Genomic DNA, 19759 nt, shown 5'->3' with positions numbered 1-19759 from the left:
CTGCCCTCGGCATATATCCAACGGCATGCAAAGTTGCTTTCGGGGTAGTTTTTAGGGCTTACGTTATGCCAATCATTGATAATCGGTATAACCCCCCCCCCCAAGGTTTTGGTATACGTACATTTAGTATGGGTTTCACAATTACCGTAAATTCCCAACGAGAGAGATTGGGTGATAGGCCCCACATGCATCCTAGCATCCTCTTGCATGCATAGAGTGCCATGGAGGCTTTCTTCGCTCTCTCTTTCACATGGAGTTTCCTCGACAATTTACTATCTAGTATTACTCTTAGAAAATTGTTGATATATTTTTCTTGGAGGGTTTATATAACGAAAATTATTCGATATCGTATTGAGAAGCAAAAAAATTATTCTCGAAAGATATCGGATATTTATCGAAACGTTATCGATATGTTATTGAAAAGTTATCTACTTTTAATGGAAACTTATAGATCTGCTATCAAAACGTTAACAATTTCTTTTCGGACTATTACCAATTTTTTTCAGCATGTCATCGATTTATTACCGACAACTTATTGGTTTGCTATGAACCAGATACCGATAAAAATTAGCTATAAAATCGATTGGACGTTTGTAACGCAACTATAACAAGCCGATAGAAAACCGATAACTCGCGGATAATAATACACCGTCGATAATAGCTTGCTGGTACCGATTGTTACAGATAAGAAGCTCAGAAAGCTCATTTTATAAATCCCAAAACTAATTCTTCCTGGTAAAGTTGTCTCTGTTGTGGTTTACCTCCAGGGCGAGCTCTCATTGGCTAAGAAGCCTAAGTTTTCTAGACTTACACCTGTACGTTTACACATCGAACTTCACAAATACTTGGTAATCACGCTTTTTTCCATTACACATCTTAGTGCCTGGGCGATCGACCTTTGCCCGGCAATCTTCGAGTATGCCGCATAATATACTTTGTTCTACATGTCATCATTAATCAAACTCTACTTTTTTTATATCTACATATATTATATATTTTTACTTACCAATATTTGATTTCCTTAAAAATACATTTCAAAAACATATCAAACAATAACCGCAAAATGAACTGAAATGAAAAATTTGAAATGGTAATTCCAGCCTATAGTATAAGGGATTGTTATGACAACTCGTGAATTCGAGAACTAAGTTATTTAGGTCGAGTATCTTCATGCGCCGAATTATTGATTTAAAACATTTTTATAGTTACACACTATGAAAGTCTCACAATTTTATTACATTCAAAAAACTTGTAAATTTCGCGAATGACAACTATCAGTTATTTTAATTTAATGTCAACTTACTTCCCTAAGCGCCATCTGTTGGTAAGAAATTAAGAAAATTAAGTCGAATCATGTGTACGATTTTTTTACGAAGATTTTTAACTTTAATGTTCTCCTTTAAAGCTTTAATAGAATATGAGTAAGTAGAGTACTATTTCGTCTAACTACCCCAACCCTAAATGACAACCCTACTCAAAAATGTCCCTATTGTAATGCGGAGTGAAATACCTTTAGCTTGATACCCATATCGTCAATATCTTATGCAATTTTTTTTAAATTTCGAATAGGTGGCAACCCGAAATGGTAACCCTATTCAAAAATGTCCCTATTGTAATGCGGAGTGAAATACCTTTCGTTTTATACCCATATCGGCATATCTCATACATTTTTTTAAATTTCGAATAGGTGGAAACCCTAAATGGCAACCCTACTCAAAAATGTCCCTATGGTAATACGGAGTGAAATACCTTTCGTTTGATACCCGTAACGCCATATCTCTTGCACTTTTTTTAATTTCGAATAGGTGGCAACCCTAAATGGCAACCCTACTCAAAAATGTCCCAATTGTAATGCGCAGTGAAATACCTTTCGTTTGATACCCATATCGGCATACCTCATACAATTTTTTTTAAATTTCGAATAGGTGGCAACTTTGTGAGTGGCAACACCTAGGTAGAAAGTTTTAGAAGGTGATACATTACCTCTGTGCCAAATTTCATTTAAATCGGTTGAGCCGTTCCCGAGATAGTTCGGCTATACAAACATACAAATATACAAGAATTGCTCGTTTAAACCCTCACTAGGGTAGGTACCTTGTCGTTGGTGTGAGGGCTTAGCCGATCTCCATAGCGCCCGACTATGAGGCGGAGCTGCTTAGGACAGGCATCTACGCCGTTTCGCCTCATAGGAGGGCGGCGGGATGTCGGTGACTAAGAACTGCCATCCCCTAATCCAGGGTGTTATGCGGACCGTACCTATTGGAAGATTTGCAGCCAGGAGATAAATTCGGCTGTATTCGAACGGAGCCTTCCCGATACCGGGCCACCTCGGGAAGTATTGATGGCCTTACCACAGTAAGGGGCGCTGCTGTGGCTGACGGTTCTTTCCCCGTATATAATACTGGACCGCTGAGCCCGCCTTGTCGGCCAGATGGTCGTGCGACCAAGATGAACGGCTCATTACCAAATTGTAATAAGGAGGATGATAAGAGGAGGACTGAGTCGCAAGCCAAGGATGACGAATACGCACTAAGCGATGCGTCGGACTCGGGGAACGAGAGTAATGCTGATACTATGAACTCCGTGCTGGAAAAGCACACAAATGAAAACGGAGTAGAAGAGTAGAGAAGGGTACGGAGCAGAGGAAGTAAAAGAGCTCTCTCGCAGTACCGTGCAGCACTAAGAATTGTCCAACGCCTGGGAGCAGTGGTCGACCCAACAGAACTGGAGATCGAGCGCTTGTAATGGTTGCTGCTAGAAACCCTCGGTTCTGCAACCGGTACGAGGAGGAAGAAGCGTCGAATGGCAGAATGAAGAGGCAACGTTCGGCGGAAGGCAACAAGCCTACTTTCAAGAGGCAGAAAGGACCCAGTCCCAGAGCCGCGAGGCAGGGTAGTCGCATAGACAAGTCAAGTATGCCCAAAGCTGTAAGACAGATGGGCCCCAATAGCGAGATAGGAACTACCTCGAAAGCTGCGAGTCAGTGGGAAGTGCCAACTACGGAAGTAGGAGATAAGCCAAAGCGAGATAACGCCAAGACTCCGGCTTTCTCGGAGGTGCTAAAGGAAGTTAAAGCTAAGACTCCGGCTTTCTCGGAGGTGCCAAAGGGAGTTAACACTAAGACTCCGGCTTTTCCCGAGATGATGATTGATGTGGCAAAGCAGTCACTGACTGTGGCGCTGATTGATCGTAGCAGTCCTTTCGGACAGACGACTACTGAAAGGTGGAGATCTGTAAGAGGACTTATTAGCTTAATGCTTAAGATGATGCGGGAACAACCAAGTAAGCCCCTTCCAACCTTTGATTCGGGGGGATGGTATAATGGGATGAAGATGATAGCGTGCGACAACATCGCGCGCTTGCGGTGGCTGGAGGAAGTGGTTCCAAAACTCCAAAGGCAAGGCACGAACGCGCGATTTGAGGTGGTGGATAAAGCGTAAATCCCCACGGTACCAAAAGTTAAGGTATGGATACCAAGCGTGATGAAGTCGGAGGATACACTGCAACTTCTGCAGAATCAGAATCCGAACATACCGACACAGGATTGGAAGGTACTTATTGTATCGCGGCCTATGGAGGAAGGTCAGTTCTACATCTTCCAAATAAACAAGCAGGCGGAGGATATATTGTACACGCAGCTTGGAAAAATGGCCTTTGGTACAGGCAAAATTTATATGCGACTCAGGAAAAAAGTCCCGAGGATAAAACTCCTAACACGCTGGAAGTGGGCGAAGTCGAAAAGGACCTCAAAAGCCTAAAGGATACAAGACAGGTAGAGGTAGCCGACGTTACCACGAAGGTCTTAGAAGAGGACCAACAGCCAGATGGTGCTGTGAGTCGCACAGAGGAACACCCGGCACAACAGTTACAAGAGGCTGAAGGGGGCTTCGAACACTCTAAACCAAAAGGGCGGGGGGAGGACGACGACGTCACGACGAAGGTGCTGTAAGGGGACAAAGAGCCCAATGGTGCTCCGAGTCCTACAGATAAACCTCCAACACAGTAAAGTGGCGTCGAGCGAACTGCTCCTAACCCTTGAGGAGGGTTCGTTTGACGTGGCGCTGATCCAAAAACCGTAGCTCTCATCGGGACGAAAGGTTTCTGGACTTAGCGCCCGTGGATTTGGCGTTTACTATGCGCAAACGTAAGGACGGGTGCGAGCTGTAGTAATGGTAAGGAAACAGCTGCATTCATATATGCTGCCTAATTACACTACTGAGGACCTCGTAGTGGTGGCCGTTCAGCAAAGTAATAAGCAGGCACTAATCCTGGCATCCTGCTACATGGTCCATGCTGCGGAGGTTCCACCGATGGAGTGCAAGAGGCTAGTACAGGACGAAGGGCGCAAAGGGCGGTTGGTCATAGGCGCGGATGCAAATGCGCACCACAATGCGTAGGGAGGATCAGATACGAACGAGAGAGGCCAATCTCTATTTTGTTACATCCTGAAAACCATTTTGCAGATAGCCAACAGGGGAAATGTCCCTACATACATTGGTCCAACATCCAGCAATGTTTTGGATATTACACTGAGCTCTGAACGTAATATATCAAAGTATGATTGGATGGTTCTTGATAGACCATCCTTCTGCGACCATGCGTATATCAGTTTCAGCATCCCCCTAAAGAGGGTAGAGACAGGAGGAACCTTTAGAAACCCTAGGTCAACAAACTGGACTAAATTCCAGAAACAGGTAGAAACGAAACTAGGACTACCCAAAGAGGTTGCCAATGTAGAAGGAGGAGTCTAATGAATTCCTAACTAGGACGCTTATGACTGCGTATAACAAAGCTTCCCTTCTAAGAAGATTTAGAGGAAAAGCAAAGCAATGGAGCAATGAGCTGAGTCTTCTAAGAAGACAGTGTAGCATTATACGTCATACCCACTGTAATGTAGCATTATGCTTCATACCCACTGTAACACATTTGCAATAATACTCATCATAAACTCCAAATATGTTTTAGTAATAATCATATTACAATATTGTCCAACATAAATTTAAACTAAAACAAAAGTATGTACGAATAACTTCTTTGGACCTCGAAAAAAAAATTGATAGTATAAAAATCTAAATTGTTAAAATTTAAATTAGGAGGAAAATTAAAACTACTTATTGAAAAAAAAAAAAGTAAAAATTTCTTATTCAAAAAAAAAAAAGCTAAAATGCTAAAAATCCTAAATTAAACTTTTATAAAAAACAAAAAAAAATCAAGTAAATTGGAGTGTTTAGGAGACCTCTGTAAAATAGTAAATCAACTTCAGACAGTCCACCTATCCTCTAAAGAAAGCCCATAGAACATTTTTAAATATTACCATAACTACTAAAATGCGAAGAAACTCCTCAGATCTTCCTCTCTATTGGTGGGACGAAAATACCCGACACACTAGGGACCTACCCAAAGAACTAGAGGGTTTAAAGAAATTGTGGAAGATAATAGGTAAGGAAAGGGAACCCACAATTGAGGACATTATAAATCCCACTACCACAGAAGAAGAAATAATGCGAATGATGAGGAAAGTGTTCCCCAACAATGCCAAATGCTAAGTAGCATCAAAAAAAATTTTATTAAAAATTCAATTTAGTTCAACTCTCATAAAAGTAGAGGAAAATCTCAAAATGCCTTGGTGGACAAAAATAGCCCAAGGTATTATGGTAGCCATAGCTGGCTACGAAGTAGGAAAAGAAAGCTCTGAAATAAGAGATAATAAAATAATCAAGTATGAGCCATTAACTAGGGTAGATACAGAAAGTACTCCGAACATCCCAGATGTTTGGTTAGCAATTATAGGTTGTGTATTCATGCTATTGATCATCACAATAGCTATGATGCTCAAAAACTATGTAAAGCACAAACTTAGGCAGGTAAAACCCACCACAACTCGTATCTAACCCATTACCAATACCAAACCAAAGCAGAAGAAGAGCGATAAATTCAAATAAATCGCAAATAGTAAACCTAAAAATGTCACAATCGACAGTAAAAGCAACATTGCCTAAAGTGAACAGCAAATCAAAAAAAAAATTTTTCGCATAACTACTTTTATGGTTCCTGACAAAAATGGTCATGAAGCAATAGGAAATTTTAGGACAGTGGAAATAGGCAAAAACTAAGAAACTATTAAAACCAGCCCATAACAACAAAAAAAAAATGATGAAGAATAGTCACAAAGAGAACCTATAAAAATATAAGTGAAGCGCTATACAAATTTGCAATAAGACATGTCGCGCTCGTTTTCATCTTAGGATAGAAAAATGGTAGCGTAGGAAATACAAGAAACCTGATTGTGGATGATAAAATTGACTTAGGACAATTACTTATCAGGCTGCACACATGTTGTACAAATGCAGCCAATCTAGGACTTGGTATTTATAAGAAAATCACAATTGTCCTAAGGGACAAATTGGTGGAAAATTGGTTATTTACTCGAGTAGGCAAATTTAAAATAATAAAAGTAGGTACCCAAATTCTCTAAGATCAAACAATAGCACAAACCCAAAAAGGTTGTGAAAGTGACAAATCCCGGTATAAAAATAAATTCTTCATAAAAGTCATGACGATTCTGTCTTGGTGGCCGCCGCAGAAATCGCATGACAAATAAGATCAAAGAAATAGCTGGAAAATATGAAATTATGAAAAAAAAAAGAACATTTTTTTTTGCACCCACTGTACCTTCCACTTATCCATTAATGGAGCCACTACCAACACATAACTGCCCGCTCTTCCATCAGCAACCCCTCTATTTTTTATGCAATTATTACAGATTTACCTTATTATTAATGAAAAATGGCAAGCGAAAAAAAAATAAATCTTTTCCTTGAATAATATGCGGAATTAGTTTAATAAAATAAAATAAATACATTCATTTATTGCCTAGGTTTCATAAGGTCATATTTTTACATTAGGAAAGTATTCCACATTAGCCCCAATAGATTAGAAACTATTAATAGCAAAATTCCTTTTTCTCTAACCCTAGGTAGATAAATAATAAAAATTATTCAATAACTTATTTACATAGAAAAAATTCGATAGGAAAATATTTTGCATAAGTTCATAAATAATAGTAGAAACTATAAAAATAATTTAGAAAATAATAATAGGAACAATAAAGATAAGGATATAGTAGTCCATACATTCGTAACTTAAAGTAAAGAATCATTCCAATTTACTCAATTTGTAAAAACATGCCGGTTTTTAAGTGAGTCGACGCTCTTAAAGACCGGCTATGCAAAAACAAATTAAAAAATTCTCTATATGTAAAAACTCAAAAATTTTTTTTTGAAAAAAGAACTATACAAAAAAAAATATATATGAAAAATGTAAACGTTTTTGAAAAAAAAGAGGATATGCACTAAAATATAACAATAAAAATAGCAAGGTCAGCAAATCGAAAACAAATCAAACAAACTCTTTCACTACAATATCAAGTAACAATAAAATATCAAAATCATTGAAAATATGACAAAGAGTCTTATACAATTATTCACAAAACAATTATATAACACTCTTTTTTCTAAGGCGGATGGTGTAGCATTATACGTCATACCTACTGTAATGTAGCATTATGCTTCATACCCACTGTAACACACTTGCAATAATACTCATCATAAACTCCAAATATATTTTAGTAATAATCATATTACAATATTGTCCAACATAAATTATTGAACTAACCCAGACGGTTAACCAACATCAATGGAATGCCGAATATGAGACCCATATCCATTCACAGCTAATAAATTTTGAGTATACATACAAACATACAACCCATTGTGGGAAAATACCAAAACACTCAAATTGATCTGCTGACGTTGCTAAACAACATGTACAAACCTACATGTATGGAGCCATGCATACAAAACTACATGTATACAAAGACTGTATACAAACGTACATGTATGCATACTCCATTTCCTATGTACTTATTTTTAGTTATTAGTATTAAGATATTTATGAATGTATAGGTTAAGTCAATTACTATAAAAGACAAGAATTTATTTAATAAAGAAGAGAGTTAATGTCGCACCATCAAACGTGCAACGTCTTTTAATTTCTAATACTTCAACAGGTAAAAGAAATGTTTAAGCTAGCAAAGACCGCGGAAAGCGAAGCGTGTCGGGACGAGTACAGCGATCTACTGGGGATCAACAAGCGTGAAATTTCCAGGGCGAAGAGAATATCATGGAAATGTTTCTGTACGGACATAGAGTGCTCCAGCGAAACAGCACGGTTAAGAAAAGTCCTAGCAATGGGAAATATAGTCCAGGGACTAATAAAGAAAGAGAACGGGGAATGGTCACGTAATAGTGAGGAATCCCTTTAGGTGCTTTTCGATACACATTTCCCATCGGGAGATGGTTTAGAAGAGCCAGCAGACAGCACTCACACTTCGATCACGGAGCGGGTAGTGCCGGGCTTGGTGACCGATACACAGATCGAGTGGGCAGTGAAGACGTTTTCTAAGTTTAAACCGCCGAGCCCAGATGGTATATTCCCGGCCATGCTACAAGTCTCAAGTGGGGCGGTCGTGGAATGGCTTAAAATAATATTCGATGGGTGCATAAGACTGAATCATGTACCGCACTCTTGGAGAACTGCTCATGTAGCCTTCCTACCAAAGGCGGGAAAGATCGGTCACGTGTAAGCCAAAGATTATAGACCCAGTAGATAACATCATTTCTGCTCAAAACCTTTAAGAGGCTGATATATGTGTACATAAAGTCCAACGTGGATGAAAATCTGCTCTCCACAACACAACATGCGGACACCAAAGGCAAGTCGTTAGACACCGCAATGCATAGGGTGGTAGTAAGCATAGAGAAAGCCCTGAAATATAAGGAATATGCTCTAGGAGTCTGTCGGGGCTTTCAGTAATGTCTCTAAATGGGCGATTATGGATGGTCTTAATTACATTAAAGTACACCCAGCCTTAACCAGATGGATCGGCTGCTTGTAAATTTCAGGAAGATTACATCACAATGGGGATTGTACGAGGCCACGAAATCAGTGGAAAGGGGAACGCCACAGGGAGGGGTGCTATCACCTCTGCTGTGGACGCTGGTCATCAACCAACTGCTCAGGCGATTTGATGAGGAACCCGTAAAACTTGCGGCTTACGCGGATGACGTTGCAATTGTCATAAATGGAAAGTGCCTTCCAAGGATTAGCTCTTTGATGGATCGGGAACTTCGGGATATTCATACCTGGGCATCAAATGTCGGGTTTAAAGCCAACGCGGATAAGACGAGTATGGTCTTGTTTACAAAGAGGTACAAGGTCCCAAATTGGATCAGGCCTAAGTTAGGAGGGGTGCCCCTACAGGAGAAACCTTGCATAAAGTATTTAGGAATCATCCTAGACAGTAAACTGTCGTGGAAGCTCAACATGGAGGGGAGGGTGAAGAAGGCTTCAACGGCACTTTATGCATGTAAAAGAATGCTGGGGGGTACGTGGGGCTTATCGCCCTCTCTTTCTCATTGAGTTTTTACAGCGATTGTAAGCCCTATCCTATACTATGGAGTTCTTGTTTGGTGGAAAGCCACACAAAAAGCAACTTACCTCAAAAAATTAAAGGGGGTATGCAGACTATCAATGCTTAGCATTACGGGAGCCCTGAAACCAACCCCGACAGCTGCACTGTATGCCATTCTGCACATTCCACTGTAGACCTGGTAGCAAAGAATATAGCGTTAACAACTGCAACCAGGCTCGGTGACTTACTAGACTACAGTGTGCCGTACAGTACCCATTGCGAGGTCGTAGGTCCTCTCTGCTTAGATTAATGAGTTTGACTGATGCTCTCGTTTTTGGGAGTTTGCCATGTGCATTCAATCCAGTGTTGTCTGAACTGCTTTCTTTTTCACTTACTTAAGGTTTCCACAGAAGGGCTGTGGACTATAGGAAGCTGAAATAGCATTCTGCTTGCGTTTGTAGTCTGCCTATTAGTAAACTTTTGCCTACCAAAACCTTGTTTTTGGCTCCCAGATCATTTGTGTAGCCTCTTTCTCTATTAGAATAGTAAGGGAGGTCATCCCCTAGTGGCCACAATTGACTAAGTAGTCCCTCTTACCTCCTGACTTTTCTTCTCTTTACAATGAATAACACCCAGATTATCCTCATATCCTTGCCAGGTTTAGCTTTTTCGATAGCATTATATCCGAAGAAATCTTTGACTTCGCAAGGAAATGAATGCATTTTAAAAATCCACAAACCAACCCTACTTCTTATCTGCTTCGACCTATTAACTAAAAACATTTTTCGGTTTGCTTCCTATTTCTTTTGCAGGCAACAACGGCTAATGGTGATACGGCCTTACATTTGGCCGCCAGACGACGGGATGTCGATATGGTACGTATCCTTGTCGATTATGGCACCAATGTCGACACCCAAAATGGCGAAGGACAAACACCACTGCACATAGCCGCCGCCGAAGGTGATGAAGCATTACTTAAGTACTTTTATGGCGTGCGAGCTTCCGCGTCAATTGCGGACAATCAAGGTGCTTTACTTATTTAATTGATATTCAGTTTATGAAATTCTAAATTCTCTTTTCTCTTCGTTTAGATCGTACACCAATGCATTTAGCCGCTGAGAATGGCCATGCGCACATCATTGAAATTTTGGCGGACAAATTCAAGGCGAGCATTTTCGAACGCACAAAGGATGGCAGTACGCTGATGCATATCGCTTCACTGAATGGCCATGCTGAGTGTGCGACGATGCTCTTCAAGAAGGGCGTCTATCTACATATGCCAAATAAAAATGGCGCGCGCAGCATTCACACCGCGGCCGCTTACGGCCATACCGGCATTATAAATACGCTCCTGCAGAAAGGTGAAAAAGTGGATGTAACAACTAATGTGAGTACAATTTGAGGCATACTCGATATTGAGTAGAATTAAAAAATTGTTCTACTTACAGGAAAACTATACTGCACTGCATATTGCTGTTGAATCTGCTAAACCGGCCGTCGTCGAGACATTGCTTGGCTTTGGCGCCGATGTCCATGTCCGTGGCGGTGCCATGCACGAAACCCCGCTGCATATTGCCGCACGAGTTAAGGATGGCGATCGTTGTGCCTTAATGCTCCTTAAGTCCGGAGCTAGTCCCAATTTAACTACCGATGATGGGCTCACGCCGGTACATGTAGCCGCGCGTAATGGTAATCTGGCAACGCTGATACAACTCCTCGAAGATGGTGGCGATCCACTTTATAAATCCAATGTGAGTTGAATTGCAGCACAACTATAGCTACTAGCATAACAATATTTTACTCTTCCATTTCAGACCGGTGAGACACCACTACATATGGCCTGCCGTTCATGTCATCCCGAAATCGTACGTCATCTCATTGAAATGGTTAAAGAGAAACATGGTCCCGACAAAGCTACCACCTACATCAATTCAGTTAACGACGATGGCGCCACCGCACTACACTACACATGCCAAATTACCAAAGAAGAAGTTAAAATACCCGAATCCGATAAAGAGATAGTCCGCATGTTGCTGGAGAATGGCGCCGATGTGTCGCTACAAACAAAAACCGTATTGGAGACTGCTTTTCATTATTGTTCTGTGGCTGGTAATAATGATGTACTAATGGAAATGATCGCACACATGAATCCCACTGATATACAGAAAGCTATGAATCGTCAAACATCGGTCGGTTGGACGCCCCTGCTAATCGCCTGTCACCGCGGGCACATGGAGCTGGTCAACAACCTTTTAGCGAATCATGCCAGAGTTGATGTATTCGATATTGAGGGCCGTTCTGCTTTACATTTGGCTGCCGAACGAGGGTATCTGCACGTCTGCGACGCTCTACTCACCAACAAAGCGTTTATAAATTCGAAATCGCGCGTCGGTCGCACGGCGCTACATTTAGCTGCGATGAATGGCTTCACACATCTAGTGAAGTTTCTCATCAAGGATCATAATGCTGTCATTGATATATTGACATTACGTAAGCAAACGCCACTCCATTTGGCTGCTGCTAGCGGTCAGATGGAGGTATGTCAGCTTCTGCTCGAGTTGGGAGCTAATATAGATGCGACCGACGATTTGGGTCAAAAGCCCATACATGTCGCCGCGCAGAACAACTACTCTGAAGTGGCCAAATTGTTTCTACAACAACATCCATCTTTGGTGAATGCCACCAGCAAGGATGGTAATACCTGTGCGCATATTGCTGCTATGCAGGGTTCAGTGAAAGTGATCGAGGAGCTAATGAAGTTCGATCGTTCTGGCGTGATATCGACTAGAAACAAATTGACTGATGCCACACCGCTACAGCTGGCGGCCGAAGGTGGACATGCGGACGTGGTGAAGGCGTTGGTACGTGCGGGCGCGTCATGTACGGATGAGAATAAGGCTGGTTTCACAGCGGTGCATTTGGCGGCACAAAATGGGCATGGTCAGGTATTGGAAGCGTTGAAAAGTACGAATTCTTTGAGGATAACCAGCAAGAAATTGGGACTGACGCCTTTACATGTGGCAGCCTACTACGGGCAAGCGGACACTGTGCGCGAGCTACTGACGAACGTGCCGGCTACGGTGAAATCAGAGCCACCCACAGGACAAAGTTTATTTGGTGAATTGGGCGCAGAGTCTGGTATGACGCCATTGCATTTGGCTGCATTCTCGGGTAACGAGAATGTTGTACGTTTACTGCTAAACTCGGCGGGAGTGCAAGTTGAGGCCGCTACAACAGAGAATGTAAGTCGCCTAAGAGTTTGTATTCAATATCTTTATTTACAGTACTACTTTCTGTACAGGGTTACAATCCTCTTCATTTGGCTTGCTTCGGTGGTCACATGTCAGTGGTTGGCTTACTACTGAGTCGCTCAGCAGAATTGCTTCAATCGACGGATCGTCATGGCAGAACTGGCCTGCACATCGCTGCCATGCATGGCCATATACAGATGGTGGAGATTCTGTTGGGTCAAGGCGCAGAGATAAATGCCACTGACAAGAATGGTTGGACCCCACTACATTGTGCTGCCAAAGCCGGTCACTTGGAAGTTGTAAAATTGCTATGCGAAGCTGGTGCCTCACCCAAATCGGAGACAAACTATGGTTGTGCTGCGATATGGTTTGCCGCTTCGGAAGGTCACAAAGATGTGCTGCGTTATTTGATGAATAAAGAACATGATACGTATAGTCTGATGGAGGATAAACGATTTGTGTACAATTTGATGGTAGTCTCTAAAAATCACAACAACAAGCCAATACAAGAATTCGTGTTGGTGTCGCCAGCACCTGTGGATACCGCAGCCAAACTGTCAAATATTTATATGGTCTTATCTACAAAGGTGAGTAGAGACTGTGGGAATGGGCAGAGCGTAAGAGTTTTGTAGACACTTTGGACCCTCTGCAAAAAAATGGTGCATTTGCTCACACTCGATTTCTCTAAAAGCACTGTGACGCAGTACAGTTCATTGGTCTGTTTGATGTCTCTTGCGGAGAATTTTCTATTTCTTCAGTTGGCCAACATAAATATGAGCTAGAGTCTTTTACAGCTTCTGGCTCTGCTTAACTCTAGCTGAAGTACTTGTATATGATATTCCATACGTACTTTGTGCAGGGCAGGTCATCGGTAAAGGAAGCGCTCAACACTTTCTGTTTCTAACAAACTCCTAGAGATGCGATGGTATTAGGGGTTCGCTATTTTGTGCTCATACGTGAAGTTTTCATTTAAAGTCTTGGGGAATGGATCTAATACAGTGATTACGACGTCGTTTGCTTATGCTACTAGCTTCACTTCATTTGTATTGACTTATAGTAAGATCGTGTTCAGTGCGACGACCAATAAAAGCGGTGAGGGATTTACTCCGCTCACGTAGTAGGTAGCTGTAACTGAGCCCAAATTATTTTGTATTGCCCTATTTGCAGTACTGATTGCGTCCGTTAGCAGAGAGCGCTGTGTATGCTAGCTCTGTTTAGGACGTTGGTAACAGCGATGTTTTCTGTATTGTTTAAGGCGTTCTCTATATTTTTAAGTGATGGATTGAACGTAGGAACTCACGTAGGACAGTTTGGGTAGGCCTGACCCATAATGAATGCATGTTGTGCCATGGAAAGCTTGGATACATTAAGGATCGACCGTGTCTAAGAGCCTTTCGAGAACCTCCAGAAGGGAAGAGGTAAGATTTATAAGTCTTAAGTCTTTAGCGGATTATTGTGATCTTCTTCCTTGCTGGGTTAAGATTACTTTAACTTTTTCCAGCTTTGTGGAAAATGCTCGTAGTATGCACCCTTTTCAGGTCAGAGAGAGTTAGAGGCTCACCAAGTTCCAGGGAATGCTGATTTGATTCTTATTTTTTCTCTGTCAATGACGGAATCCAGCAAACAGCCTTTATAAAGGAAGCCGCATATCTTGGTTGGCCGTATGTTTAGTGATTTTTCAGGTGATTCTATCCACATCCTAATCTGTCCCCATAACGAAGTTAATGTAGTGATGTTCTTTGGACAGAGTTTTGCTGACTGTTGTCTAATGAAAATTTTGCCCACGGTTGGAAGTGTGTACCTATCATTGGCCACGTACGAGGACACAGGGTGCTACGTATTGTTGCTCTCGCCTTCCACATTGACAGGTGGGGTGATATAAGAGCAACCCTCATAAGACTAACTGACTGTATGACCATTAACCTTATGTCACCCCTCCAGCTTGACAACTGTAAAATTATTCGCATTTATTTCGCAAATTTTCCTGTGATATGTACAATGGATGTGCACATCAAACGTTATGGCAAAATGGATGCAGTAAGGCCGATATATACGTCGCCATGACTTTTGAAAGTTACCTTCAAGTGAGTCATACAATAGAGTTTCAAGGAACCAACAAATAAAAAGCAAGAGCGAAGCATTTTTTTTTAGTATTTAAAAAAAAAGTCCAGCAACTTCCATTAAGCCTGCAGGAGATAGACATGACAGCGATATTAAACAGGGCAAATATTATAATAATAAAAGTAGAACTACCTGGGACTCCTCATTATCTTAGGTTTCGATCTATCTTCCTTCCTTTCTGTCAACAGGAAAAAGAACGTGCCAAAGATCTCGTAGCCGCCGGTAAACAATGTGAAGCTATGGCCACGGAGTTGTTAGCTTTAGCCGCCGGCTCCGATTCGGCGGGTAAGATACTACAAGCCACCGATCGTAGAAATATTGAATTTCTAGATGTACTGATCGAAAATGAGCAGAAAGAAGTTATTGCACACACAGTAGTGCAACGTTATTTGCAGGTAAGTTTTCTACATCTGCACAAACTGAAGCTACTTACTTTTCGTGTTTTTCTCTCATATAGGAACTCTGGCGTGGCTCACTTACCTGGGCTTCATGGAAAATTCTAATACTCTTAGTCGCCTTCATTATATGCCCACCAGTTTGGATTGGTTTCACCTTTCCGATGGGTCATAAATTCAACAAAGTGCCCATTATAAAATTCATGTCCTATCTCACCTCACACATATACCTTATGTTTTTGTTTAGTATTGTTGGTATAACGCCAATTTATCCAGTACTACGTTTAAGTTTGATCCCCTACTGGTACGAAATTGGGCTACTCATTTGGTTGAGTGGTTTACTTTTGTTCGAGCTGACAAATCCATCTGATAAATCTGGATTGGGATCGATCAAATTGTTGGTACTACTGTTGGGCATGGCCGGTGTGGGCGTTCATGTGGCTGCATTTGTTTTCGTTTCGCAACTTTATTGGCCGACTATGATCTATTGTCGTAATCAATGTTTTGCGTTGGCCTTTTTGCTGGCTTGCGTACAAATTTTGGATTTTTTGTCATTTCATCATCTTTTCGGACCATGGGCGATTATTATTGGCGATTTACTTAAGGATTTGGCACGCTTCTTGGCTGTATTGGCCATTTTCGTATTTGGCTTTTCTATGCATATTGTGGCATTAAATCAGTCTTTTAAGAATTGGACACCAATGGACTTACTTGCCTTTGAAAAACGTAGTCGGAATCGAAAATACTTTAGTGATGGTAAGTATGTGGTTCTTTGGTGTTTTATGTGTTAATCGTTTTTTATGTAATATTTGATTTTTTATTGATTATACAGAGAAAAGTGTCTACTTAGAGCTCGTAGAATTTCTTGTGTCTATTCTCGGATCCCTTGATCTTGTAAAATCTTTTGATATTATCATGATATTATTAGCTCCCACTCTGAGACTCGTTTCAATATTGGTTTTTGAAAATTTATATCCCTTGTTGGACCGTTGCAAAACTTGGAATAGTAACAAGAATGGTCGTATCACATCTTTCTGCTTGAGGGATGCAACTGAAGGTGCCCTTTTATATATAAATGGCAGTGAGATCTATTTAAAGTAGTTGTTTATTGGGATATCCTGGACGTAGGTGGCGTACGCCATAAGAAAACAATCAAAAGCTGCTTTAAGATTGCTGTCAATTCAATGCCTTTTGCTATCTAACATTATAAACGATCAGTCAGTAGCATTTACGTTTCTGTTTAATATTCGCAAAGAAAATCTACAAAGAGAACACACATACAATACCTGTTGGTGACTGCCTTCAGTCTCACTGGAGGCTGTGTAGACTATTATTATTCGTGGTATGGTGGACTAAATCAAAAACTATTAATTTATTAAGGACTGCGAGGATCATTTTCTTGTCTTAGGATGTCGTCATATCGATAGATTCGTTACACATCCTTATTATTTTCTAACTGAGGTTGCAGCGATCAGTTCAGTGGACTTACTTACATCGGTTCTATCCTACAAAGGGAACGCAACGTTTAATTGATGATCTAACTACATTGGATCACCTTGAGGGGCCTTGCTTGCTGCTTTGCTTTGATGAGCAGTGCCTTTAGAACAGTTTGTGATAGTAAAGACCCTACAATACTGAAGCTAGCAATAAGTAGAGCTACGGAATTTCCCGGCAAAATCAGTATAATTCACCACCGCGTTATAGTTCCCTGCACCAAAACATGCAGATGTAAGAATTTGAATTTACTCTTCAACACCTGGAAGCCGGCGATTTAGACAGTGCTAATTGGCCCTCATAGTCCTCGCAAAACAATAGTTCCCTTTGTGCTCTTCCTTCCTCTTCCACTACGTTTGGTGACAATTACGCTGCGTACCCAAATTTCTTCATTTTCTTCGACAACCAGCTCATATCTTATGCGTCATCACTTGTTAAATTAATCAATTATTCATATTTTATCCAGCTGATGATTTCATCTTTTTAAAAATTTTAGAACATAAAATTTCTTGATGGATGCGCTGTTAAATATGTGTTGGTTAAACTTTGCACCCACGAGACCCCAATTAGCATTCGCCTCTATATGAAACTTAAGATGCCTTGCCCGATGAGCAGTTTATAGGTTAGGTTTGGGTGGTAACTTCCCTGATAGCGGAAGCTCACTTGGACAACATGAAGGTCCGTTGTGATACCACATATAATAAACTAAAATAACGGTGACGTAGATATAACTACTTAGAGAATCGTTAGGTAGCAACGATAGAGTTCCGAATGATACCGATCTCAACCTTGGATAGCTCCTCGGGAGATCCTAGTGAGTCGCGACCGAAATACTTTCGCCTAGTTCTGGCAAAAACTGGGCAATCAATCATAAAGTGATTTGGTGATTCCACCTCATCATCCTCCATACAGCTGCAGCAGGATGCAGTTTCCAATATATTGAAACGCACCGCATGGATACCGATGGGACAGTGCCCTGTCAAAACCCCAATGAGTAGCACTGGATAGCATTTAATCCACCGCATCCTTAGTCGCAGCAACTTCCGCTTGGAATACACTGCAGTGATCAGCCAACTTAAACTTTCGGCTTACATTTAGCTCTTGACAAAAGACCCCCCCCCCCCCCCCCCCCCCCAACCTTTCCATCCAACTTCGATCCATCCGTGAACAAGTTAACCGGTCCCATGCACTAGATAATTCCTCTTCCTCACTCCTCCCTCGGGGGAATAGCAGGGATGAAGGTTGAATAGGGAGCGGTTATCGGCATACAATAGTCCGTCCTGTCCGGAATAAAGTCGAAACTGGTAAGAAGGCTAGAGTGTCCGAAGTCAGAAAGCCCCTAACCCATATCACGGGCGCGGCTGCCTTTCTCGCAATATCAACTGGATGTATGTTCAGCATGACATTCAGTGCCAAGGTAGGTGTTGTTCTCAGAGCGCCACTGATACCGATTAGCGCCGTCCGTTGCACTGACACTAACATATTGGAGGTGCTCGCCGTGTCCACTGCTTTCCGCCAGACCAGCACCCCATAGAGCAGAATCGGTTTAACCACCATCTCATAAAGCCAGTGTACTACTGCTGGCGAGAGTCCCCATCTCTTTCCGATAGCCCCCCTGCAGCAGTACAAGACAACCGCGGTCTTACTGGCCCTATCTTCCACATTGGGTCTCCAAGACAGTTTCCTGTCCAGAACAATCCCCAAATATTTAACCCTGTCAGAAAGTACCAACGGTACCCCTCCAATCGAGGGAATTCTGAAGTCGGGTATCTTATATTTCCTTGTAAAAAGAACCAATTCTGTTTTTCCCGGGCTGACCGCCAATCCACATGATTCAGCCCACATAGCAACAGTATACAGGTAGCCCTGCAGAACATCGCGCAGGGTATCCAGAAATTTACCTCTGACTGATCTGCCCTTACAGTAGGCATGCTGTGAAGCCAACAGTAACCGCCGAGGAATCCTTTCCCTTCGGTACAGGTCAGTCAACCACTCAAACGTCTTAAGAAGAAATGCCGAGAGACTGATTGGCCTGAAATCCTTAGGTGATACATGAGAGCTTCTGCCGGCCTTCGGAAAGAAGATGACCCTCACCGAGTCCCACGGCTTCGGGATATAGTTAAACCTGAGGCAGTTAGTGTAGATGATGGCCAACCAGCAGCAGGAAATCCCTAAAGACTTTTAAATTTGCGCTGGAATGATCCCATCCGGGCCTGGAGACTTATAGGGCTTGAACGAACTTATAAAATAAAGTAAATGTAAGACGCGATAACCTCCGAAGTCATCTGCAAGGTAAATGAGTTTTCACTGAGAGCTTTTCATGGCAGAAATATACTCGGAGCGCTTGCCAAACACTGCCGAGAACGACCCCGCTTAGAAAAATGTTCTTCTAATTGAAAAACCTTAGAAAAACCCAGCGACCGCCGAACATGCAGGCAAAGATCCCTGCGCAACTGGGACATCGGGAAAATGATTGTCCAGTAAAAGCTTTAGGGACTCCTCGCTACTCATCGACCAGTCAACACCATCATCTCTCAGATACCCCGAGGGGCGGGATTCCTAGAGAGTATTTTTCTAAGCCTCGCGGATTCATTGCAGCCTTCTACGTTTTCGCAGAAGCTTCGCCATGAATCTTGCTTGGCTATCCTTATTTCATATTTATAAATCCCCAGACTCACCTTACAGAGCTCCAAGTCCGAGGGTAATTTACTCCTCCTGGCTCTGTTAAAGAGCCGCCTACTGGACGCTCCTAGGTCGTCAAGAGAATCAGACCACCAGAACGGCTTTCCTTTCCCCTGTAAGTTTTCAATGAACAGGACAGTTGAAAGGCGATATTGCTTGCCGAGGTAAAGTATTCCACCAGAACGTCTATCTCATATTCGGACAGGTCCGAACCAACGATAGGTGCCGCAGGCAATAGCTCTCCCAGCTTCCTACAATACAAGTCCCAGTTGGTACTTTTAATCACAGTTGCCTCGCTTGCCTATTTCTGCCAGGGGTTAGACTTTTACCGGACATCCGTCTCG

At 41.9% G+C, this 19759-nt stretch overlaps 1 protein-coding gene across 3 annotated transcripts in view; it reads left to right on the top strand.

Annotated features, from left to right (window-relative positions):
• Positions 1-19759, top strand: part of nompC (no mechanoreceptor potential C) — a 154233-nt gene that overhangs the window by 116414 nt on the left and 18060 nt on the right. For all 3 annotated transcript variants that reach the window (XM_067767561.1, XM_067767560.1, XM_067767562.1), the window contains exons 6-12: positions 10285-10498; positions 10564-10859; positions 10921-11223; positions 11287-12714; positions 12774-13310; positions 15033-15239; positions 15302-15995. In XM_067767561.1, coding sequence (XP_067623662.1) covers positions 10285-10498; positions 10564-10859; positions 10921-11223; positions 11287-12714; positions 12774-13310; positions 15033-15239; positions 15302-15995 — 3679 coding nt within the window. The remainder of the gene's footprint in view (positions 1-10284; positions 10499-10563; positions 10860-10920; positions 11224-11286; positions 12715-12773; positions 13311-15032; positions 15240-15301; positions 15996-19759) is intronic.

The sequence above is a fragment of the Eurosta solidaginis genome, chromosome 2 (assembly GCF_040869045.1).
Source record: "Eurosta solidaginis isolate ZX-2024a chromosome 2, ASM4086904v1, whole genome shotgun sequence".
In the NCBI taxonomy this organism is placed as follows: Eukaryota; Metazoa; Arthropoda; class Insecta; order Diptera; family Tephritidae; genus Eurosta; species Eurosta solidaginis.
Note: the sequence above shows the minus strand (reverse complement) of the source record. Positions and strands in the feature narration are given on the sequence as shown.